The sequence below is a fragment of the Brachypodium distachyon genome, chromosome 1 (genome assembly GCF_000005505.3).
Source record: "Brachypodium distachyon strain Bd21 chromosome 1, Brachypodium_distachyon_v3.0, whole genome shotgun sequence".
NCBI classification, from domain to species: Eukaryota; Viridiplantae; Streptophyta; class Magnoliopsida; order Poales; family Poaceae; genus Brachypodium; species Brachypodium distachyon.
In genome coordinates, this window is record NC_016131.3 from 10528740 (window position 1) to 10548192 (window position 19453).

At 44.0% G+C, this 19453-nt stretch overlaps 3 protein-coding genes across 3 annotated transcripts; 2 read left to right on the forward strand and 1 right to left on the reverse strand.

The window, feature by feature from the left end:
• The first annotated feature begins 2149 nt into the window (after positions 1-2149).
• LOC100827854 (nuclear transcription factor Y subunit A-10) lies at positions 2150-7381 on the forward strand. Its single transcript, XM_003561797.4, has 6 exons — positions 2150-2408; positions 2924-3326; positions 5201-5319; positions 5499-5567; positions 6276-6419; positions 6525-7381. Exons 2-6 carry the CDS (start codon positions 3041-3043, stop codon positions 6933-6935), a joined length of 1029 nt encoding a protein of 342 aa, XP_003561845.1. The 5' UTR covers positions 2150-2408; positions 2924-3040; the 3' UTR covers positions 6936-7381.
• Positions 7382-7747: 366 nt separating this feature from the next.
• On the forward strand, positions 7748-12248 carry LOC100831003 (GTPase LSG1-2). Its single transcript, XM_003561805.4, has 7 exons — positions 7748-8064; positions 8157-8246; positions 8333-8419; positions 9537-9630; positions 10056-10112; positions 10751-10830; positions 10923-12248. The coding sequence occupies exons 1-7, from the start codon at positions 7787-7789 to the stop codon at positions 12043-12045; spliced, it is 1809 nt and encodes a 602-aa protein (XP_003561853.1). The 5' UTR covers positions 7748-7786; the 3' UTR covers positions 12046-12248.
• A 922-nt stretch (positions 12249-13170) lies between these two features.
• LOC100833459 lies at positions 13171-14063 on the reverse strand. Its single transcript, XM_003561811.4, has one exon. The coding sequence runs from the start codon at positions 13997-13999 to the stop codon at positions 13394-13396; it is 606 nt and encodes a 201-aa protein (XP_003561859.1). The 5' UTR covers positions 14000-14063; the 3' UTR covers positions 13171-13393.
• Positions 14064-19453: the final 5390 nt, after the last annotated feature.

Below are 19453 nucleotides of genomic sequence, written 5' to 3' on the forward strand. Positions count from 1 at the left end.
CCCCATGGAAGAAAAAAAGAAAAGAAAAACAGAGGAAAGAAAAGGTGAAAAAAAGCAAGGCAGAGCCAACTCTTTCTGGAGTATGGGTGCAAGAGAAAAGCTGGAGGTTTGTGAGCTTTTAGGTGTTGGGAGTACGCGTTCGTGGTGTTATGTTGGTACTATCGTGTACTGGAAGAGTAGAAGTGAAGAAGATACTAATGGAGCATGTACAATGTGAGAACACCCTGGCCTCTGCATCATACGCGTTGGGAGTACGCGGGGATCGTCGAATTTCTTTCGAAAATGAGCACAAACCCCCTGGCCTCTGCATCCTATGCACATGATACTATATTTTGTTCTAGTAGTATTCGTGGATACTAGAAAAATTGAATCGTGTGGATTGACCGTTTGCATCCTCAAAAAAATAAAATAAAAAAATGAACTCTCTGAGTCGTCCATGTGTCACTTGCATTGGGCGATCCAGGGAGTCAAAACATTTCTTCACAAACCATTTATCCCCATCTCCGGTGCTAGTGGATCTTGTTCTCAAAGGGATATGGGTTTGGTTGTTACTTCTTGTAAGACAAAGGTAGAGAGCAAGGGCAGCAGAGCCCAACTTTAGTTGTGGTGTCTTCATTAAGGACATTTGCGTAAGGTTGTGCTCGACCACCTTGGTTCCTGAGTGGCAAGGTGATGGTGTCTAGGGGTGGTTCTCCTTCACTACAAAGGCCTTTGAGGAGGCCTGCGCGAAGTGGAGTTGGAGTACTTGCGCCAATTTGGTGGAGGTGGCTAGCAGTGATGTGCACTTGAAAGTGCCATTTAAGATATGGATCTAGCTGTCTAGGTGTGGATTGTGGACTTGCAGTTGCAGTGTATTCTATCTCATCAATGGTGTCTCGGGTGGAGGTGTACACACATCAGGCAACAATGTCTCGTAGTGTGCAGCCTTGAGGAGCCGGCTTCTGCGACTTCTGCTTGTGGGCCACATCTCATTTGACCCCTTGAGTATGTGGGTTGTTTAGTGGGTGGCGTCGAATGTTATGTGGGACAGACAAGGTCCTCAATCTTGGTAGGTTGCCTACACATCAAACTACCAAAAGTGGTGTCGCATTGTTTCGGGTGAAATCTTGCCCAACTTTTGTCATTGGTGCGACGCTCTCTTCTCTTCTCAAAGGTGTTGTCTTCCAAGCGTAATCTAGATCCAAATTTGCATGATTGCACCAAGGATGTATTGTTGCTAATGTCATCTAGGAGACCTGATTTCTCGGTTGACGTGGGAGGCCAAAATGGCGAGGTGATGCTTGTGGCCCATGGCATTGAATGTTGGCATGCGAGAGGTGCTGGCTCGATCCGCGACTTATTGTCTTCCATGAGTCTAGAAAGACATGTGACCGCTTCCCTCGGTAATGGCTTCTCTCTTCGGCGGCAGTGGTACGGGTACAGGCAGACACAATGCTCTTTGGTCGATGCCAATAAAAATTGTCGCATCATGTTTTCTTTTCTTTGATACGGTAATTAGTAATTCCGCTAGTCGGCCACGTTATGAAGTCTTCTTGCCTCCTTTCCTCATGAACATGCACATGGTAAAATCTTTTCTACATTGTGAATGGATTGTGAATTGCAGGGGTATTTTCCGGACGTGAAGCATCTCTGGTAAAACCTGATGCAATTGAGGGCTATCTCTAAGTATCGTATCGTACGTGAAGCATCTCTCTGGTAAATAATGTCCGCACAACAATCATTGCCACTGTTACAATCTACTAAGATAATCACTTGTGTCAGGTAGCCTCGACAATCAGCAAGAGCATACGGATCGTCGCATTCACGGCCGCCACATCCGGTGGCATCTAGATACTCTATTGCAGATGGGCAAGATCATGTGTGTACTTAACTTCCTCCTTGCCGTTCTGAGAAGGGGGGAAAAGATAGAACAGCCAAACAGTTGGCAGCTAGGTACTAGCCCCATTACCAATTTGGCAAGGGAAACCCCCCCCAAACGGCCGGCTTGGCTCACCACCGTGTCCCGGGAATCCAACGTGCTCCTCATCAGGCACGGAGTACTTCACGGAGTACCTGTACAAAATCAAAAGCAGAGACGTAGAGGCACCAAGTTGCGCCAAACTAGCAAGTAAAAGGAAGGCCACTGCACCCAAGGGGGTGGTCAGTGGCAGTCTTTTCAGCCCAAACGGGGAGGGGAGAGAGACAGAGGGGGCCCTTTCTTGGTTTCTGCCCTACGCCCCCCATTGGCATTTATATACTAGTACTGCATCTATCCATCCATCTCTCTCGCTCTCTTCTCTCGTGCTGCCGCTTGTTGCCATTATTAGATGGTCTCCCGCAGCTGAGATGCGAGTCGGCTTTGTTTGATTCCCCATCCTTTGTGATTCAGTTGCATGTGACCTGCTCGATCTTGCTCCTACCTCGCTCTGGTTCGTCCTAAAATTCCTTTCCCGGTTGCGTATATACATGATGGTACTCTGCTGAAAGTCTTCCCTGCTCTTCTTGGAAAATCTTTCGCCTTCTGAACGTCTGGTGGGTCTGATCTTGCCGCCGTCCCTTCTTTCCATGCTGATCCTGAGTCCGGGCTTCTTCGATGTTAGCCATCAAAATTGTTTTTTTTTGTCTGTCTTGTTGCTTCTTTCTCTAGCTAGAAGAACATTTTCTTTGTCGAAACAGTAAATTCTTCCTTGGCTTTATTTGTCAATGATTTGCCCTGCCGGCCTCTAATCTCTTCTGTTTCTTGCATGTTTCTGTAGGCTATCCACTAGCCATGCCTCGCTAGTTCTTTCATTTATTGTCCTTGCGCCTTTTGTTTGGGTTCTTGGGGAGTTTCATTGATTCCCACTTGTTTTCTTTTTTATTCACTGCATTCTTTTTTAAAACAAGTATCTCAATTAGTACACGGCTCTCTCTAATTTGTTCTTTAATTATTGATTTGCTTCAGGTTGTTGGATGCCTAGTGTGTCCGGAAGCTGAAGATCCTGCAAAAAGCATTCTTGTCTTGGCCCAAAGAAAATCCAGGCTCTGACAGTCTGGTTTCCCTGGGCGAAGGCAGGCAGCAATGATGAGCTTCAAGAGCCCCGACGGATTTGGGCAGGTCGCTGCTGTGACCCAGGGCTCTCATGGAGGTGGAGCCCCGGTGCCATGGTGGGCGGTGTCCCAGCTGCTTTACGGCGAGCCGGCGGCCCTGTCGTCGCCGGAAGCGGAGGCGCACCGGAACGGCCAGTTCCAGGGCGTGCCGAGAGCTCAGGGCATCCTGGATCCAGCACCGGCACCGCCGGCAAAGACAGCGCAGCCGCCGGCCAAGAGTGGGGCTCCTGAAGTCCTGAAATTCTCGGTCTTCCAAGGTGAGACTCCTTCGCTCTCTTGCTAGTTAATTTGTGTGGATTGATTGCACGAACTTGGAATGATCTTGGCCTAGTTGGATCTATACATCGCTACTATGCTAGTGAAAGGGAATGTTAGGTTCAAATTTGTACCCGATTGTTACAAGGTTGATTGGTTGAATGTTACATGGTGGCACAATTTGAAATAGTTTTCCAAATCATGTTGTATCTTTCTAAGATCGTGCTCCAAGTTTTTACTACGAGGTAGGTAGGTGAGTTTCAAAATGAAGTGATAGGTGAAAGATTAGCCTCTTTCTGCTCCTCATATGAATTTTCGTATCTTTGTAAAGAAAGCTAATGTTGTTTTCAGAAGAAATAAAAAGGTGATGCTGTATCTACATGTCAGCTGTCATGCCAGAGGGGGCAATTAGTTGGAGTGTCAGATGTTTTGGGCCCAAGAAGCTGTTCACTGCTTGATTTATATTTATAGCATTCTCATTCTCATTTCTTGTCTTTGTACTGAAAGACTTGTCAACAAGTTTGTAGAGTACTAATGGCTGCAGGCTTGGTTTATCATCGAAAAAAAAATAGAAGGGGCGAATTAGCCAAGCCCATAAATTAGAAAAAAAGTGGCAGTTAGAATATTAAGGTTATGTAACATATTTTGAGGATGTAGCGGTTGGGTCTCTCTTATTATTTTAACTAAGATAAGCTGGGCTGGACACTCTACCCTCTTGTTTGCAGAACACACAATCGTTAGCCATGAGTTCTTGTGGAACACCAAAGCATGCCCAAGATAAATATATGCAATATGAACAGATGAGAATATGTGATACATGTTAGTGGTCAGAAGCCAACAAATCTCCTATTTGACCTTTTCAAGCAGCGGAATTGGTTTTTGCCACGTATAACCTTATTATAAACTAGACTGAAGCTCTTGAGGGAATCTGATGCAGCTATTACTCCTCTGATTCCATGAGTAACATACACGTTTGTCCAACCAACCATATGGAGTTCATTTTTATAAATATAAGAACTTACGTCTTCTCTAGAATATTAATGCAGATAAGGAAGCATCATCATTTTGTTTAGTAATACTTTGGTGCTCTGAAGGACACATATTTTCTTTCAGTAGGATAGTTTTAATGTCCTGCATATGTTGAATGTTGTGATGAGACCGGATTTCTAGTCCCTCCCTGGTGGCACTATACACCCATGCATCCACTGCACATATGCTTTGAGATCCACATGTTTGGTCTCTACACTATGCATTACTATTTGCTCCCTGTGTACCAATCCAGATCTTTGCTCAGACTAATCCATTTACATGCATGCTAGGCATTGAAAACAAATTCAAGAATAAGTAATGTCAAGTTCCTACCATGTTGACCATGTCCTAGCATGGCAGCACTTCAGATTGGGTTTTATTAAGATGTCAAATGAGAGGTGGTACTGTGATGAGGGCGCAGTTATGTGAACCTCGGAGCACAAACTCACACTGGATCAAGGGGATGTATTACCCCCCGGGGGTAGAACATACGTCTGATGTTGTGATATTGGTCTAACTTGTCGTAAGTACTCCTCAAGCACCGAGGAATGGAATTGAGCTAAGATTTTGTTAGCACTTGTTTTGATGTAACCTAAATTGCAACCAAATATCCAACTCATACAAAAAGGGCAATATCTCCATCCAGTTGTTTTCTAGATAATATCTCCATCATGTTGTAATCATGTATGAACCACTTGAAGTGTTTGACATTTAGCAATATAAGAAATGATTTTGTTCTGACCAACTTATAAATTAACTAGATTTTGATGCCTACCTATTTGATTATACATAAAAGAATTCACAAGACATTATTATGATTGTGGTTTTGATTAAATGTGATTCTCAGGGAATTTGGAGTCAGGAGGTAAAGGGGACAAAACCCAGGAGCACTCCACCACTATTGCACTGCAGTCGCCGCTCCCAGAATACAACAGCCGCTTTGAGTTTGGCCCTGGTCAATCCATGGTATACTTTTTTTGTTAACCTAGTCTATGGATAGGAAAGAAGATAACATTACGTCAAAAAAAAGGAAAGAAGATAACTGCATTATGTTCACAACATGGTTGGAAATTTTCTAATTTTGTATCTAAAAACTTGTTTCTAGATATGTTCAATTTTCAACTACTAACTGACCTGTGTTTCAGGTCTCTTCTAATTATCCTGGTGCTGACCAGTGCTATGGCCTGCTTACCACTTACACAATGAAATCGATGGTAAGGTTGTGTATGTATTTTGTAAAGGCATTACATTTAGATATTGCTATTTGGTTGATTCCCTAACTGTATGCACACAACTATTTGGAAACTAAGATATGCGAATAAGTACTTGTTGTTCACTCGAATTCAAAGCTCCTAGCTTAGATTAGGAATCTCATGCACTTTGCTTAGATGCTTAGATACAAACCATGGTGGGAGAGTTCTTTCTTTAGCAATCTCGTTCATTGATATTTTAGTTTGTTATTGCGAATCTTAACTGTTGTGGTACTACTATTGATTCGTTGTGAACATATTGTCCTAAGGATCCCAATACAAATGTCACCTCGGTTCAAAGTCTGTCGATTTTATTTCCTTGTATTTTACTGATAATATCATACTATCAAATAGACCGGGCTAACTCCTAGAGATAAAAAAATAGGAATTATATGTGTTATAATATATTTTACCATCCACAGGCAAAACATAAAAGCATCTTCCCATGTCTGATTGGGAACATAGTAGATACAAACTAACTTCATGAGTAAAAAGAACAAGCACAGATTAATAAATAATAAGCGTGATACTAACAGATTCACGATGATTTATTTTGTCATCACTGTATATCTTGTGTTGAAGGATTCCCAAGAATTACGATCCTTACATTTATTTATTTTTGGTTCAGGACACTAATTAAGTTTTCTCGCATTCTTTTTCTGTTCAATGTAGCCTGGTGGGCGAGTGCTCTTGCCACTGAATGCACCAGCTGACGCACCAATTTATGTGAATGCAAAGCAGTATGAAGGCATCCTTCGCCGCCGCCGTGCTCGTGCCAAGGTGGAGAGAGAAAATCAGCTGGTGAAAGGAAGAAAGGTAATCCTGTACTTCCACTAAGTCCATGTCATTGCCATTCCATCTTGTCACTCAACATCTCTTCCCTGATTTTTCCTCTCATTGCTACTTATGACCATGATGCAGCCGTATCTTCACGAATCACGCCATCGTCACGCAATGCGCCGAGCAAGAGGCTCAGGAGGGCGCTTCCTCAACACGAAGAAAGAGGGGAATGGGAAGGCCGCTCTTGGAGGAGGAGGCAGCAAGAGGACAGATTGTACACCACCTGCACGCCTTGCCACGTCTCCAAACTCCGTCATCCCGCAGTCGCAACTGGGAAACCCGCACTCCAGGAGCAGCATCTCGAGCCTCTCTGGCTCGGAGGTGTCGAGCATGTACGATCACGAAGACGTTGACCACTACAACAGCATCGAGCACCTCCGGACACCCTTCTTCACCCCGCTGCCGATCATCATGGACGGTGAACACGGGGGTGCTGCCCCCTTCAAGTGGGCCACAGCTGCCGATGGCTGCTGTGAGCTCCTCAAGGCATGACTTGAGGGGGGTATACCCGGACATCCAGATAAAAGAGCAACGGCTCAGGGACTGGCAGTCCCTATCTAGTTGTCTGTAGGCAAATCATTCTTGGCTCTACTGCATTGGGGTGCCTTCCACATCACCTACCTGTTCCTGAAAACTCCAGTGCTGGCTCTCAGGGATACTGTGATGATGGAGCTCCCCATATGCCTGTAAAATAGTATCGGAAGCACTACTGCTTACTAGCAGTGTACGAGTATGAACTCTATGGTGTCAGAATAAGTCTCGAACTTTAGGATCCTCGTTGATGTGTTAATCAGAGTCCGTTTGAAATATTCAAGCCTGAAACTTTTTTGTGCCTGTTTGTACACGTACTTTGGTAAATTGGAGTTTGTTTGGTTTGTAAACTTTAAGACATTCAGTATATTGTAATCACGATATATGGTTTGTAAGCTTGTCTAAGCTGTGGTGTCTTGGCTACAATGTCGACATAATTACAAATGCATTGTTTCCAGTTTGTTTGATAGTCTACGATCTTTGACGGCTAGGCTTCGTGGTGTTGGCGTGTTGCCATGGAATTTCCATCTCGTTCCACCGATGCCCTTTTAAAACCTGTTTGAGACTCGCAGGTTCAAATTCGAAATTTATGGTTGTTGGGCCTTGGAGCCAACCAAAGATGAAGCGGGCCTAAAAGGAAAAACTCCGGGAAGACAGACTAGCTGGGCCCTTTTACCAAGTTGGCCTGCAAGTCGCCTCCTTGGGCTAGGCTCAAGTCCAACCCTTTGCGTCGCAAGGAGAGTCGCACGTAAAACCTCTCTCTCCCTGCTCTCTCCTGCATTCCTCTCTGGTTGCTACCCGACTTGGTGGAGATGGCAGGCGGCGGCGGCGGGAAAAAGGACCGCGGCGAAGGGCTCGGGCGCGCGCTGGTCCGGCAGCGCAACAAGGCAGCTGCGGCCGCCAAGGCGAGGGGCCAGGCGCTCGTCATCTCCCGCCGCGCGCAGCAGGCGCTGCCGCTCGAGTCCGTCATCGAGGTCAGCGACATCGACGCGGTCCTCCAGAGAGCGGCCGAGGAAGAACTCCTCCACGGTGACGACGCGGAAGGCGCTGCTGCGCTTACTGCTGCGCTCGGTTCCGGCCTCATCGATCTGTAAGCGCCCTCCTGGGGCAGTCTGTTTTTTTCATTCGCCCAGAGTGTTCGATGAATTGCCTCTGAGACGGCAGCTGGTATTTGCGTTGCAGGGATGGGACGGGGGATACGGAGGAAGAGAGGCGGCTTCTGCGGGAGGAGCAGGAGGCCCTGCACGCGGATAGCCTCAGGGTGCCCCGCCGGTGAGTGCTCAGCAGCGTTTCTTCTCTTCGTGGCCTGTGTAGTGGGATGACTGATTTATGGTTGAATGGAATTGGAATCATTTCAGACCCCCGTGGACTGCTCAGATGACGACTGAGGAGCTTGACAGCAACGAGAAGCGCGCCTTCCTGGAATGGCGGCGGAACCTCGCGAGGTTGTTCTAGTTGTTATCCTTTGTTTGTGGCAGTGGTGTTGTTCTAAACACCTTGTTTGTATGTACACTAAATGATTGTCTTTTAGAGCTGTTGAGGTCTCCCTTCTCTGTGTGCTAGAGGTGTTTTAAGTTGGTAAGAGCATCTCCACTCGTACCCCCTATATTTCATCCGGCGCATGGCCATATTGGCGCCGGCGCAACAATTTGTTTGGGGTGGAACTGGCACCCAGACGAACCCCCAAACATCGCTCCCCCAAATTTAGTTTGTGTCACTGATAGTGGTGGCCCGCGCTGCTTTTCAGCTTCAGCCGGCGCCCCCGCTGGCCCCCCTTTGAGAAGGGAGTGGATTGGGGGCGCCGGCTAAATTGATGCGCTAGGCTGGCTACTTTTTGATTTTGGGGGAGCGACTGGGTCAGTTTTTTGGCGCCGGCGCCCCCATAACCCGTTTGTGGGCCTTTAGGGGGAGCGGCTGGAGATGCTCTAAGAAGTATATTTCAGGAAACCTCGGGTTCCATTGTCGTAGCTGTAAAGCTGTAAGAAACCTTAGTTTCTCTGGTCAGTATCATTTCACAAAACTTAACCAACCAATTCCGCACCTTGGCACGTCAACAATATGAACCATACTTGTGTACCAGTACTTCAGGTGGGGACGACATGTTATCATGGGTATTAATTGGTTAGTAATTAGGATGTTGTTTCCGGAACCATATCAGTCCAACACCCATCTCATGTGTTACCAGCCATAAATCCAGTTTTCTTCAAATACAAGTCTACAACCATAAAACGTGGGTGTCTTTGTGATTTACTCTTGTTAGAGATCACTACCTGGACGTAAACCTTTCTTTGGTGTGAACATTTGGGACAAATAGCTTACCAGGTTCTTTCTTTTTGGACATTGATAATGCAAAGTGCAAGAAGTGTGCTCATTGATGTTTTTCAATTGAACACGTACAAGTACAGCACATGTGCACGTTTAGTTTGTTCTTCGGCTTAAACAGAAATATGCCTGAGTGATCTCTCAATATCTTCGCATAGTCCATCTAAGTGAAATTTTGGGTTAAGTGAGATGTTGTTTGTGTCATATAAAAATTGATTATAAAGAAAAGTTGTTCCACAGATTGCAAGCGAATGAAGAGCTTGTCCTTACACCCTTTGAGAAGAATATTGATATCTGGAGACAGCTCTGGAGAGTGCTTGAACGCAGTGATTTGGTAAGTACATCTATCTGAGAAACCTGTGGTATAATTGAGGTTATATCATCGTTAAGTATGAACTCCTTTGTCATTTACACTTAACCAATTACTCATCAGTACACCACTAGTATAGCCAATATCTTGTATTTTTTTTTTTGGGGGGGGGGGGGGGCATGAGGACATGCATGTGCACACTCATCCATCATCATCAATGTCCAATCATCTTGTAAACTTTGTGCCTAACTGCAATGTGTCCTCATTCGAAACACTGACCTGTGTACTTTCTGTATTCTTCATCTCTTTTTAAGTTAAGATGGCTCTCTAACATCTTAGTAGTACTGGAGGTTTGTTTGCAGCCGTGACTAGTCCTACTCTTTCTTATAATGACCTGACATTTCAGGAAATTATGTGGAAATACTGACTCTTTTCCTTCTTTATTGAAGCTCGTGATGGTTGTCGATTCTCGAAATCCGTTGTTCTACCGTTGCCCTGATCTTGAGGTATTTAGTTCAAAGAAGTCCAGTACTCTATACTTTTTCAGCTGTTATGGGTTTAAGTAACTTGCATGGCTGTCTATTTGAATACATCTTCAATTTTCCATTTAGGCTACAAGACCGATGACTAGAGTAAATCTGTTTGCAAGTGCTCGTTGTTGCATTAGTTGTTCTCTCATTTTCTCGAAACATTGAAAATATAGTTCACTATGAAATTCCATTGCTGCTTGAAACTTCAAACTGCATATAAGATTCAAGGCATCATCAGTAGTTTCATTCTTTGCTGCCTTTATTCTCAGATAACTATTATCTAGATTAAGCAGAAATTGTGAAACCATGAAGATCTCTTGGGCATGTAAATATGACATCTTTTAAAGAAGTACTAGTGACGTGATTTTGTTGGGTTGTTTGTCAGTTTGCATCCCCTGCTGCTATAGAACTGTGTTTTTTTACAGGTAGTTATAGAACTGTGTTTTTTTTACAGGTAGTTATAGAACTGTGTTAACTGTTAGCAATCTAGTTATGAGCTAACATAGAAGAAAATCTTGTCACATGATGTTATAGAACTCTGTTCTGTTTATTGTACTGTGGATTTTTGCAGTTCTCTGTTGTCTTCTGACATGTATCTTTGCCTACTTACTCAGGAATACGCACAGGAAATTGATGAGCACAAGAGAACGCTGCTCCTTGTAAACAAGGCTGATCTTTTGCCACTGGATGTCAGGTTAGTAGTCCCTTGGAGGAGCATCTTTTGATTTCCCAAATACCTTTACTGTCTGGGTGATCCATGACATTTTCTTAATTTGGAAAATGCAGGCGGAAATGGGCAGATTACTTCAAGCAACATGATATTCTCTACTTATTCTGGTCTGCTAAAGCTGCTACTGCTGCTTTAGAGGGGAAAAAGTTAAGCGGCTACTCCACAGAAGAATCACCAGATCTTGACACAAAGATATATGGCCGGAATGAACTCTTGGTGCGGTTGCAGGGTGAAGCAGAGTATATTGTGAGCCAAAAGGCTACATCAGTTGCTGGAGAGGATCATGAATCTAGTTCTAATTCTGCCATCGTGCGACCCAAGCATGTGGTTGTTGGATTTGTTGGTTATCCAAATGTTGGGAAGAGTTCAACTATCAATGCGCTGGTAGGTCAGAAGAAAACTGGTGTAACTTCTACACCTGGCAAAACGAAGCATTTCCAGACACTGATAATCTCTGAAGAGCTCATGCTCTGCGATTGTCCTGGTCTGGTCTTCCCTTCCTTTTCAAGCTCAAGGCATGAGATGGTAGCTTGTGGCGTCTTGCCAATTGATAGAATGACAAAGCACAGGGGAGCAATTCAAGTGGTGGCAAATCGTGTGCCAAGAGAGATCCTAGAACAGGTTTACAAAATCACCCTGCCAAAGCCCAAGGCATATGAGCAAGCATCTCGACCACCAACTGCTGCTGAGTTGTTGCGGGCATACTGCACATCTCGAGGGCATGTCAGCCATGCTGGGCTGCCTGATGAGACCAGAGCTGCTCGACAGATACTGAAGGATTACATTGATGGAAAGATTCCCCATTTTGAGCTTCCTCCTGGTGAGATAGACGCTGGAACTGACATGGAGGACACCAGTGATGTAGAAGACTCCAACACTGCAGCAGATGATCAAGAAGATGACATCGCTTCTGATGAACATGACGAAGAAATCAATCGAGCTGAACCAAATATCAGTCATGCCCTAAGCGACCTTGAATCTTTCGACCTGCATGGCGAAGTGTCCAAGGCTTCCACAAAGAAGAAAGAATCATCCCACAAGCACCACAGGAAACCCCAGAGGAAGAAGGATCGTTCATGGAGGGTGGGAAACGATGGTGCCGATGGATCGGGGGTTATAAGGGTGTTCCAGAAACCTGCCGTTAATCTTGCCGCCACTAGCACTAGCGTTGTAGGTTAGTGCCTCAGTTTTGCTGGCTTGTGTTCTGTTGTTGAGTCCCTTTGCTGTAGGCTGCAGGCTTGTAGCCTCCTTCACAGCACAGTAGTTCTCGGTCTGTTTTGATGGAAAAGCTTGTAGAAACTATACCAATCACCTCAGAATATTTCTACATTTGTTTCAATCAATTTTCTGTGTTTACTGTAGGTTAAATCAATTTTCAATCATTAGGCGATGTGTGGTGAATTTTACGCCCACGTTTTTATGTGAGCAAGATTCGTTTGTTTGGTGAAAGCATGAGGCTCCGGTTGTATCATTATGCACATTGTACAGCATCTACGACAGATTCGCACCAACATTGAACAGCTTGAGAACCACAGATTTGGAAACTCGATTGCAAAGCTTACACACTAGTACCCAAAGAATGTTACACAAACGCATTTCAACCACTCGATTCAGTGCTCAAATTCGTCCGCAGATGTGCAAAACTAACCAAATACTACCTCTGTTCCTAAATACTACTCCCTCAGATCCTAAATTATTGTCGCGGTTTTAGTACAAATCTGAACTAAAACCACGACAAGAATTTAGGATCGGAGGGAGTATAAGAAATTCTAAATTTGTCTCAAGTCAAATTTCTTAAACTTTGATTAAGTTTTAGAAAAAACTACCAACATCTAGAACTTCAAATTAGTTTCATTAAATCTGCCATTACATATGCACTCATAGCATACTCATTTGACATTATAGATCTTAACAGATTTTCCTATAAATTTGGTCAAACTTGAAGAAGTTGACTAGAAGTTGGAACAAAGCTAAGACTTCTTATATCTAGGAACAGGTATTAGATAGCAGCGAATCTCACCAGCACGATGTACTATACAAGATAAACTCTGCATCTATCATAGTACGCAATCTTGGAACTTCAGATTAATAAACACCCGGCCATTCTTTGACAATCTTGTTTCTTTTTCACTTTTCAGAACTGATTACTGGACGAACTAGTGCTTGTGAATTGGCTAAACATAGTAGCAGATCAGCACAAGTCACAAGAGCTAAGGCCTAAGGGCATCCGCAATCATGTGCTCTTGTCAAATGTCAATTGTTTGCTAAACAAGCATCAGATCAGCGCAAGTCACAAGAGCTAAATGTCATCGGCAATCATGTCAAAGTATCCATTCACAGGATTATTAAATCTCTCCATATAATCCATGAGTTAGAACTCAGAAAACGTACTGTATATAATTTCTGCCCAAAGAATATCAATCATTCTCTTCGAGAAACCACCCTCTCCCATCTTGCAGAAAAAAAACCGACATGTAGGATGCCCCAAATCTCACAAAAAATTGCAAGATCCCACCTAGGTGTGGGATTACGCAGCGAGATCCTCCTTCTCCTTCTCCTCAGCTTGCTTCTTGTCGCTTTGTTCCTCCTCGGCCGCCGCAGGCTGCGAGCCTGGGTAGGGCTCGGAGGCCTCGCTGGCCTTGGCGGCCTCGAGATCCTCCGCCATGGCGCGCTCGGCGCGGAGAATGGGCTCGTAGTAGTCCTGGTGCTTGTCCATGCACCTGCGCAGCGTGGCGGTGACCTCGTAGCATCGCTCCGCGACGTCGCCGCCTTCGACCTCCGCCTCCTCCACGCATTTCTCCCACGCCACGAACTCCTCCTTGCACCCGCCGCCCTTCATAAACAGGCAAAACCCGCACTCCCCTTCTTCCTCCGCGCCGGCTTCCGCGTTGGCGTCCAAGACCACCGTCTCCCCCGCCTCCTCCGCGCCGCCGCCGGGAGCATCTGCTGCGGCTACGGCTGCGGCTGCGGCGGCGGTGGACTGGGTCTCTTCTTTCGCTGGTGGATCAATGGCCTCTGGGGTCGCAGCGGCAGCGGATGCGGCGGTGGGAAGCGGGATATTCTCTTTGGCTGGTGGATCGGCAGGCGCGGCGGCCTCCGGTGGAGGGGAGGCGGCGGAGGCGGCGATTCCCATGGCTTGGGTTTTTTGCTTACTGAATCGGAGGCTTCTAGCTCTCTCTTGTGTGGGGACTGGGGACGAGAAGCTTAAACCCTACTCCTATTTGAGTTCCTTTGGGCCTAAACTAGTAGGTTGAGTAAGCATGGCTAGAAAGAGCCCAGCCCATGTGCAATTTTACTATATTTGCGAAGCCCAAGGCCGGGAATTAGAGCATATTCAACGAGGTCCTATTTAGTTTCTAAGTCGCTCAAAAGAAAAAAAGAAAAAAAATTAGTTTCTAGGGAACAAGACGAAAAACGTTTTCAACAGGACCCATATTTTCCTCTAAAAAAAAACAGGACCCATATTTTTCCCTCAAAAAAAACAAGACCCTTATTTGAAAGAAATTTCCATGATGACGATGATGATGGAGGGTTGATATTTAAGGGCTATTGCTAAAGATTGAATTGAAATAGGGGCTGAAAAATTTAGTGAGCAATCCCTACACAGGAGTTAGGGTCGCTGTTTTAGGTTTCATGTAGTTCCATGATTCGTTGGATACAAGATTCCGTATGAATCAGCGTAAAGGTTACATTTATGCTCCTTTGTTTCGTAATATAGTACATATATTAAGTTTCTATAAACAATGTTTTGACTAAAGTTACAACATTAATATGTGGTTCATATGACATGATATTAATTAAGAACGTAAATGTGTTATAAAAAATGCTTACTAATAGCCGTGGTTTCATATTTTGCTAGTCACATAATATAAGGTATGTTTGGTTTGTGACGAAGTTTGCTCTGCCAAAATATTTTGCAGCTTATAAAATTTGGTCCTTATTTGGTTGGTTACTGAAATTTTGGTTGTCCATGGAATGAATCTTACCAATTCACCTCACAATCCCTTCAGAAATCTTGCCAAATTTTTGGCCACCTAAGGGTTAAGAAATTTTTGACCAATATTTTGGCTATCCAATGGTTAGTAAATTTGGGTAGCAAACTTTGTCACAAACCAAAGGTACCCATAATAATTACTGATCAAAATCTTTTCTTAACAAAACTTAATACACCTTATATTATAGAACAAAGTTGAGGCAACCATCGGAGTATTTTTCAAGCACAGCTCCAACCCTATCCCATCCTGGTTATCAGAGCCTACATCCTGTACTAGTGGTGTTTTTCTCCCAACGATCAATGGCTCCTGATTCAACACTTGGTCATTCATCAATGGTACTGATAAGTTTGTTGTTATTTCAGAGTATGTTTTGTTTTTGCCCGTCTATATATATCATACTCCCTCCGATCCATATTAATTGTCTCAAATTTGTTCAAATATGGATGTATCTATGACTAAAAAACGTCTAGATACATGCAATATTTCGACAACTAATATGGATCGGAGGAAGCACCAATTGCCAACCATTTACTAAACTGGATGAGATTTGCTTGTCTATGGTTGGCTAATTTTTTGCAAGAATTGTAAAAGGAAGATGTTGGGTGAGTGGCAACATTTCATTGACAATCAAAAAATTGGCAATCAATCAAACAATGACCAATAAATTGCCAAAAATTTGGTAAGAAAAATTTGGACAAAAAGCAAACAATTCATCAGTTTTCTCGTTACGATTTTTCTTGTAATTGGTCTTATTTCTAGATGGCCTGATAAAGTGTTGGTTTGACATCTATCTTAGGAGGAGACACGTGTCTTTTTTTCAAAATCTTTAGGTGTAGATTTGATTACCTAACACTTGTAGTTTCATCACTGGAACTCTAAAAGCATTGGAAAACATTGACATGCACTATCAAAGAGGACGATTTATAATTTCATTTACGAGATATAGGAGTACTAGTTTTTTTTCCTCTTTTTACCGTGCCTTTTTCTCTTTAACTAATGAAGTTCCGTAGTCTCTGTTTTCTTTATGATCCGTGTCAGTTTGTTTCTTAGTCATAAAGTCATGTCCTAGTTGCTTTCAAAGAATGCTAGTACTGCACTTTCTTAATTAGTACTTCTTCCGTCCCATATTAAGTGACCCAAATTTGTTAAAATATGAATGTATCCATGTCTAAAAGTCATCTAGATATATGTAATAGAAAGTCACGGACGGAGGGAGTACCACTTTACTTCAGCTTTTGGTAATTTACTCCAAACAAATACTCCCTCCGTCCAACAAAGGATGTCTCAAGTTTGTCAAAATTTGGATGTATCTAGACATAACTTAGTGTATAGATGCATTCAAATTTAATTAAAGTTGAGACATTTTTGTTGAACGGAGCAAGTATTTTTTTCGGCAGGCTGGCATGCCTGCATTGCCTGCGCCGGCTCGACTGCATCAGCTTGTCTCCGGGTTCGGGAGAAGATGCCACGTCGTCGGAGAGGTGTCACTTTCATGGATTCATGCATGCCAAATTTCCTGTGCAGATTACAGTTTTGGTCTTCCTCGCGGACAAAATTGGTAGGTATACGTACTAATTTAATTTTCTTTGCACGAGCGGCTTCTGTTTTCACATAACACTGCAACGAACTACCGTGCAGGCTTACGAACGGGCAGATAATTTACTACTCTAACCTTTGTAGATTCCAAGAATCTAACAGCAACGGGAACGAAGAACCGGTCAGCTCGTACTTTTGGAGTACTTGGAGATTGCTTCTACATCGGCGGCTGTCGACTGTGACTTGGCAAATGTTGACACGTTCCTCACGGCCAGCTACGCACGGATTTCCTGGGGACATCGGATCATCCAACATATAACCATTGTTATTTCAAGTAGTAGTGCATTTAGTAGCGAGTTTATAATCGAGAAACAGTACGGTGTCCCCAGTGAAAAGACACTCCTATAATCTAATCCAAATTCGTGGGTAGCGGTGGTGGGTCCATTGGCTCGCTGGCGTTTTCTTCATGTGCGCGGGACCCAGCAGACAGTAAGTAGGAGCTAGCGTTTGAGGTGCCAGGCTTTTTTACCTGATTGTTTGAGCTAAGTACGGACTGAGAGCAGCTTTTGTTTAAGCCTCTTTTTGGGTACAGGTGGCCGCCAGTCAGTCCGATTCAGCAATGAATGATGTTGAAGGGTCCACCTCGTGGATTCAGCAATCCAATCCACAGCCACGCGAACTGGAATTACGAGCTGGCAACCATCTTCTGGTGATCAAGTCGAGAACCTTCTTCTCCTTCCTTGCGCAGCATCCAGTGACGAGCCTTCTTCTTTTGTATAAGGCTGGTCATAGTGGGGATTAATTTAAATTAGTACTAACATGCATACGTTGCTAGTCTAAGTTACTACCTTCGTAGTGATTATTAACTTATGTGTGGTGTCATGTATTGTGTCATTAATTGTCTTCTAGACTCATTTTGTCTTGATTTGTGTGATGTTATGGTAACATATTTAGTTACCACCTCACTCTCTTTATTTATTTATTTATTGTCATGCCATGTCACCAAAATGTCTAGTTGACATCTATGTTACTACCCAAGTTACTTGCACTGTGACCAGCCAAATCCAGAGACGCGTGTGGGGTTTACTGCAGTGCCGACGTCTCCTTGGTTACCGTGCCACCGCGGATGTGAGTTTAGGACCAAGCATATACAATTTCTTAAACTAGGACTCCCGAATAACGTTAGGATCATGGGCGTATTTTTCTCTTATTTGGAAACACTTTATCGGCGTCTAGCCAGTGAACTTGGACTGGTTTCTGTTTGTAAGCGAGGATTTTCTGTTTGTTTGGACGTACGTGCCGAATCTAAGCCGATGATCACGTCTCTTTCACTCACACGACCACCGCAACGCACGTCTGCTTTTAACCCTTTATTAGACTTCTAACATAAATGAAGAAGCCTTCTTAATTAATCAGTCCAAGAATCACTTAATTAGTTGACATGGTTTGCTCATTTTTCGATTTGCTCAAGGCGAGCGTCAAAACGGCCGGTGTGCAAGAACTCTTCTTCAGTATGTGCTACAGCCAGAAATCCAGGGCACAAATGCTGGGGCGTGCTGGCCTTGTAGCGTAAATCTTCGTGGCACGGGCCCATCACGAAGCATGTAATAGCAGAGAGGAGGACAAGGGAAAGAACCGGAGGTGCAAAGGACTGAAGAAGGCTGTACCGGGGGCGAGGCCTACGTTTAGCGTAACTTGCAGACTTCTGCACAACAAGTTAGGTAAATTTTTACCATAGCTTACCGTACTACTGGTCATATTATATTTTCTTCGTCTCATATTTAGTGCTGAAATATTACATGTATCTATACGTATTTTAGTTTATAGATACGTCCATTTTACACAATTTTGATTTACTACACGGTTTAAAAAAAAACTGTATTATACTTCTCTAGTCTAGACTGCTGTCTATACTCCGTATGAGTTTAATTTTCCAGACAAATACTCCTTTTCGGGATTCACCGCAACAACCACGCCGGCGCCCAGCTTCCGTCCACACGATGCACATTCCAAAGGAAGGACGTTGCATCGTGAGTCAAGTCTCGAGGACCATATTTATTGAAAAGAATGTTCCGAGGACTGAAACGCGATGTGCTGCTGCGCCGGCGTGTCTTTACTGCAATTCGGGCCGTCCTAGCGCCACCGCCACAGCTGTCTCCGTTGGACAGACCGGGTCACCGGAATCACTGCATTGGTGCGTGGCAAGGGACATCGAGGCTGCCGAGGCAGCCACATAAAAAAATTAACCGCTTTTCTGTTTCCTACGTACCCAACGTTTCCTTGCGTACCCAGATCACCTCTCTCACACTTTTTTTACCTTTGCTAACTGTCTTGTCCAAATAGCAGTACTAGTAGTCTAGCAGTAGTACTATATAGACAAGTAGTTCCACAGGCACAAGCATCTAGACAACTACCACATGCACGACAATTTGTAATGTGTACAAGCCTCGGCATCCAATGCACTTTCACCTGTGAGGCGGGTTCCATTTTGGTAATTATTTTTTACCTCCGGCTCAAATGATGTTGGGTGAAAATACCAATTGATGTCCCAAAATATTTCAAAATACTTGTGTGTGTATAAATTCCACGGTCATTACATGGAGCTGCAAATATTTTCATAAAATAGGGCTTTTGTGACTGTGCCAAAGCAACAAATTCGGAGCACACCAACTTCTACGGTAGAAGTAAGTCCATGTCGTAAGCGAGCGAGTGCAAAACGGGTTCCGATGCTCGTTGTTGTGCCGCCACCGTGGGATCGTGGAAGAGAAAGGAAGAGACATAACTAATTCCTTTTTTAAGTGACTTTTGCATAGGTTATGGGTAGGGTTAAATGAGTTAGACGAAGTTGTTTTTCACTCGTTTAAAGTTAACATCATTGTGGGGGTAAGGGGACTTACAGCTGTAGCCATGTGAGTTGGAAGCTTGGATTTCATTAATAGGATGTTTGTGCTCATGTGATTGAAGCTTCGACCTTGTAGGTAGAAAGTTTATGTTTAAGGTCGGGAGCTCCGATTTTATGAGTAGGAATTATGTGTCCGACCAGCTGGAAGAAGTTT

Bases quoted from the DNA above. Each gene is read 5' to 3' on its own strand.
- LOC100831003 (XM_003561805.4), top strand. From the start codon at position 7,787: ATGGCAGGCGGCGGCGGCGGGAAAAAGGACCGCGGCGAAGGGCTCGGG. The intron at 8,065-8,156 runs GTAAGCGCCCTC...TTTGCGTTGCAG, and splicing joins GGTTCCGGCCTCATCGATCT to GGATGGGACGGGGGATACGG. The intron at 10,831-10,922 runs GTTAGTAGTCCC...TGGAAAATGCAG, and splicing joins CTTTTGCCACTGGATGTCAG to GCGGAAATGGGCAGATTACT.
- LOC100827854 (XM_003561797.4), top strand. From the start codon at position 3,041: ATGATGAGCTTCAAGAGCCCCGACGGATTTGGGCAGGTCGCTGCTGTG. The intron at 5,320-5,498 runs GTATACTTTTTT...CCTGTGTTTCAG, and splicing joins TTGGCCCTGGTCAATCCATG to GTCTCTTCTAATTATCCTGG. The intron at 5,568-6,275 runs GTAAGGTTGTGT...TGTTCAATGTAG, and splicing joins CTTACACAATGAAATCGATG to CCTGGTGGGCGAGTGCTCTT.
- LOC100833459 (XM_003561811.4), bottom strand. From the start codon at position 13,999: ATGGGAATCGCCGCCTCCGCCGCCTCCCCTCCACCGGAGGCCGCCGCG.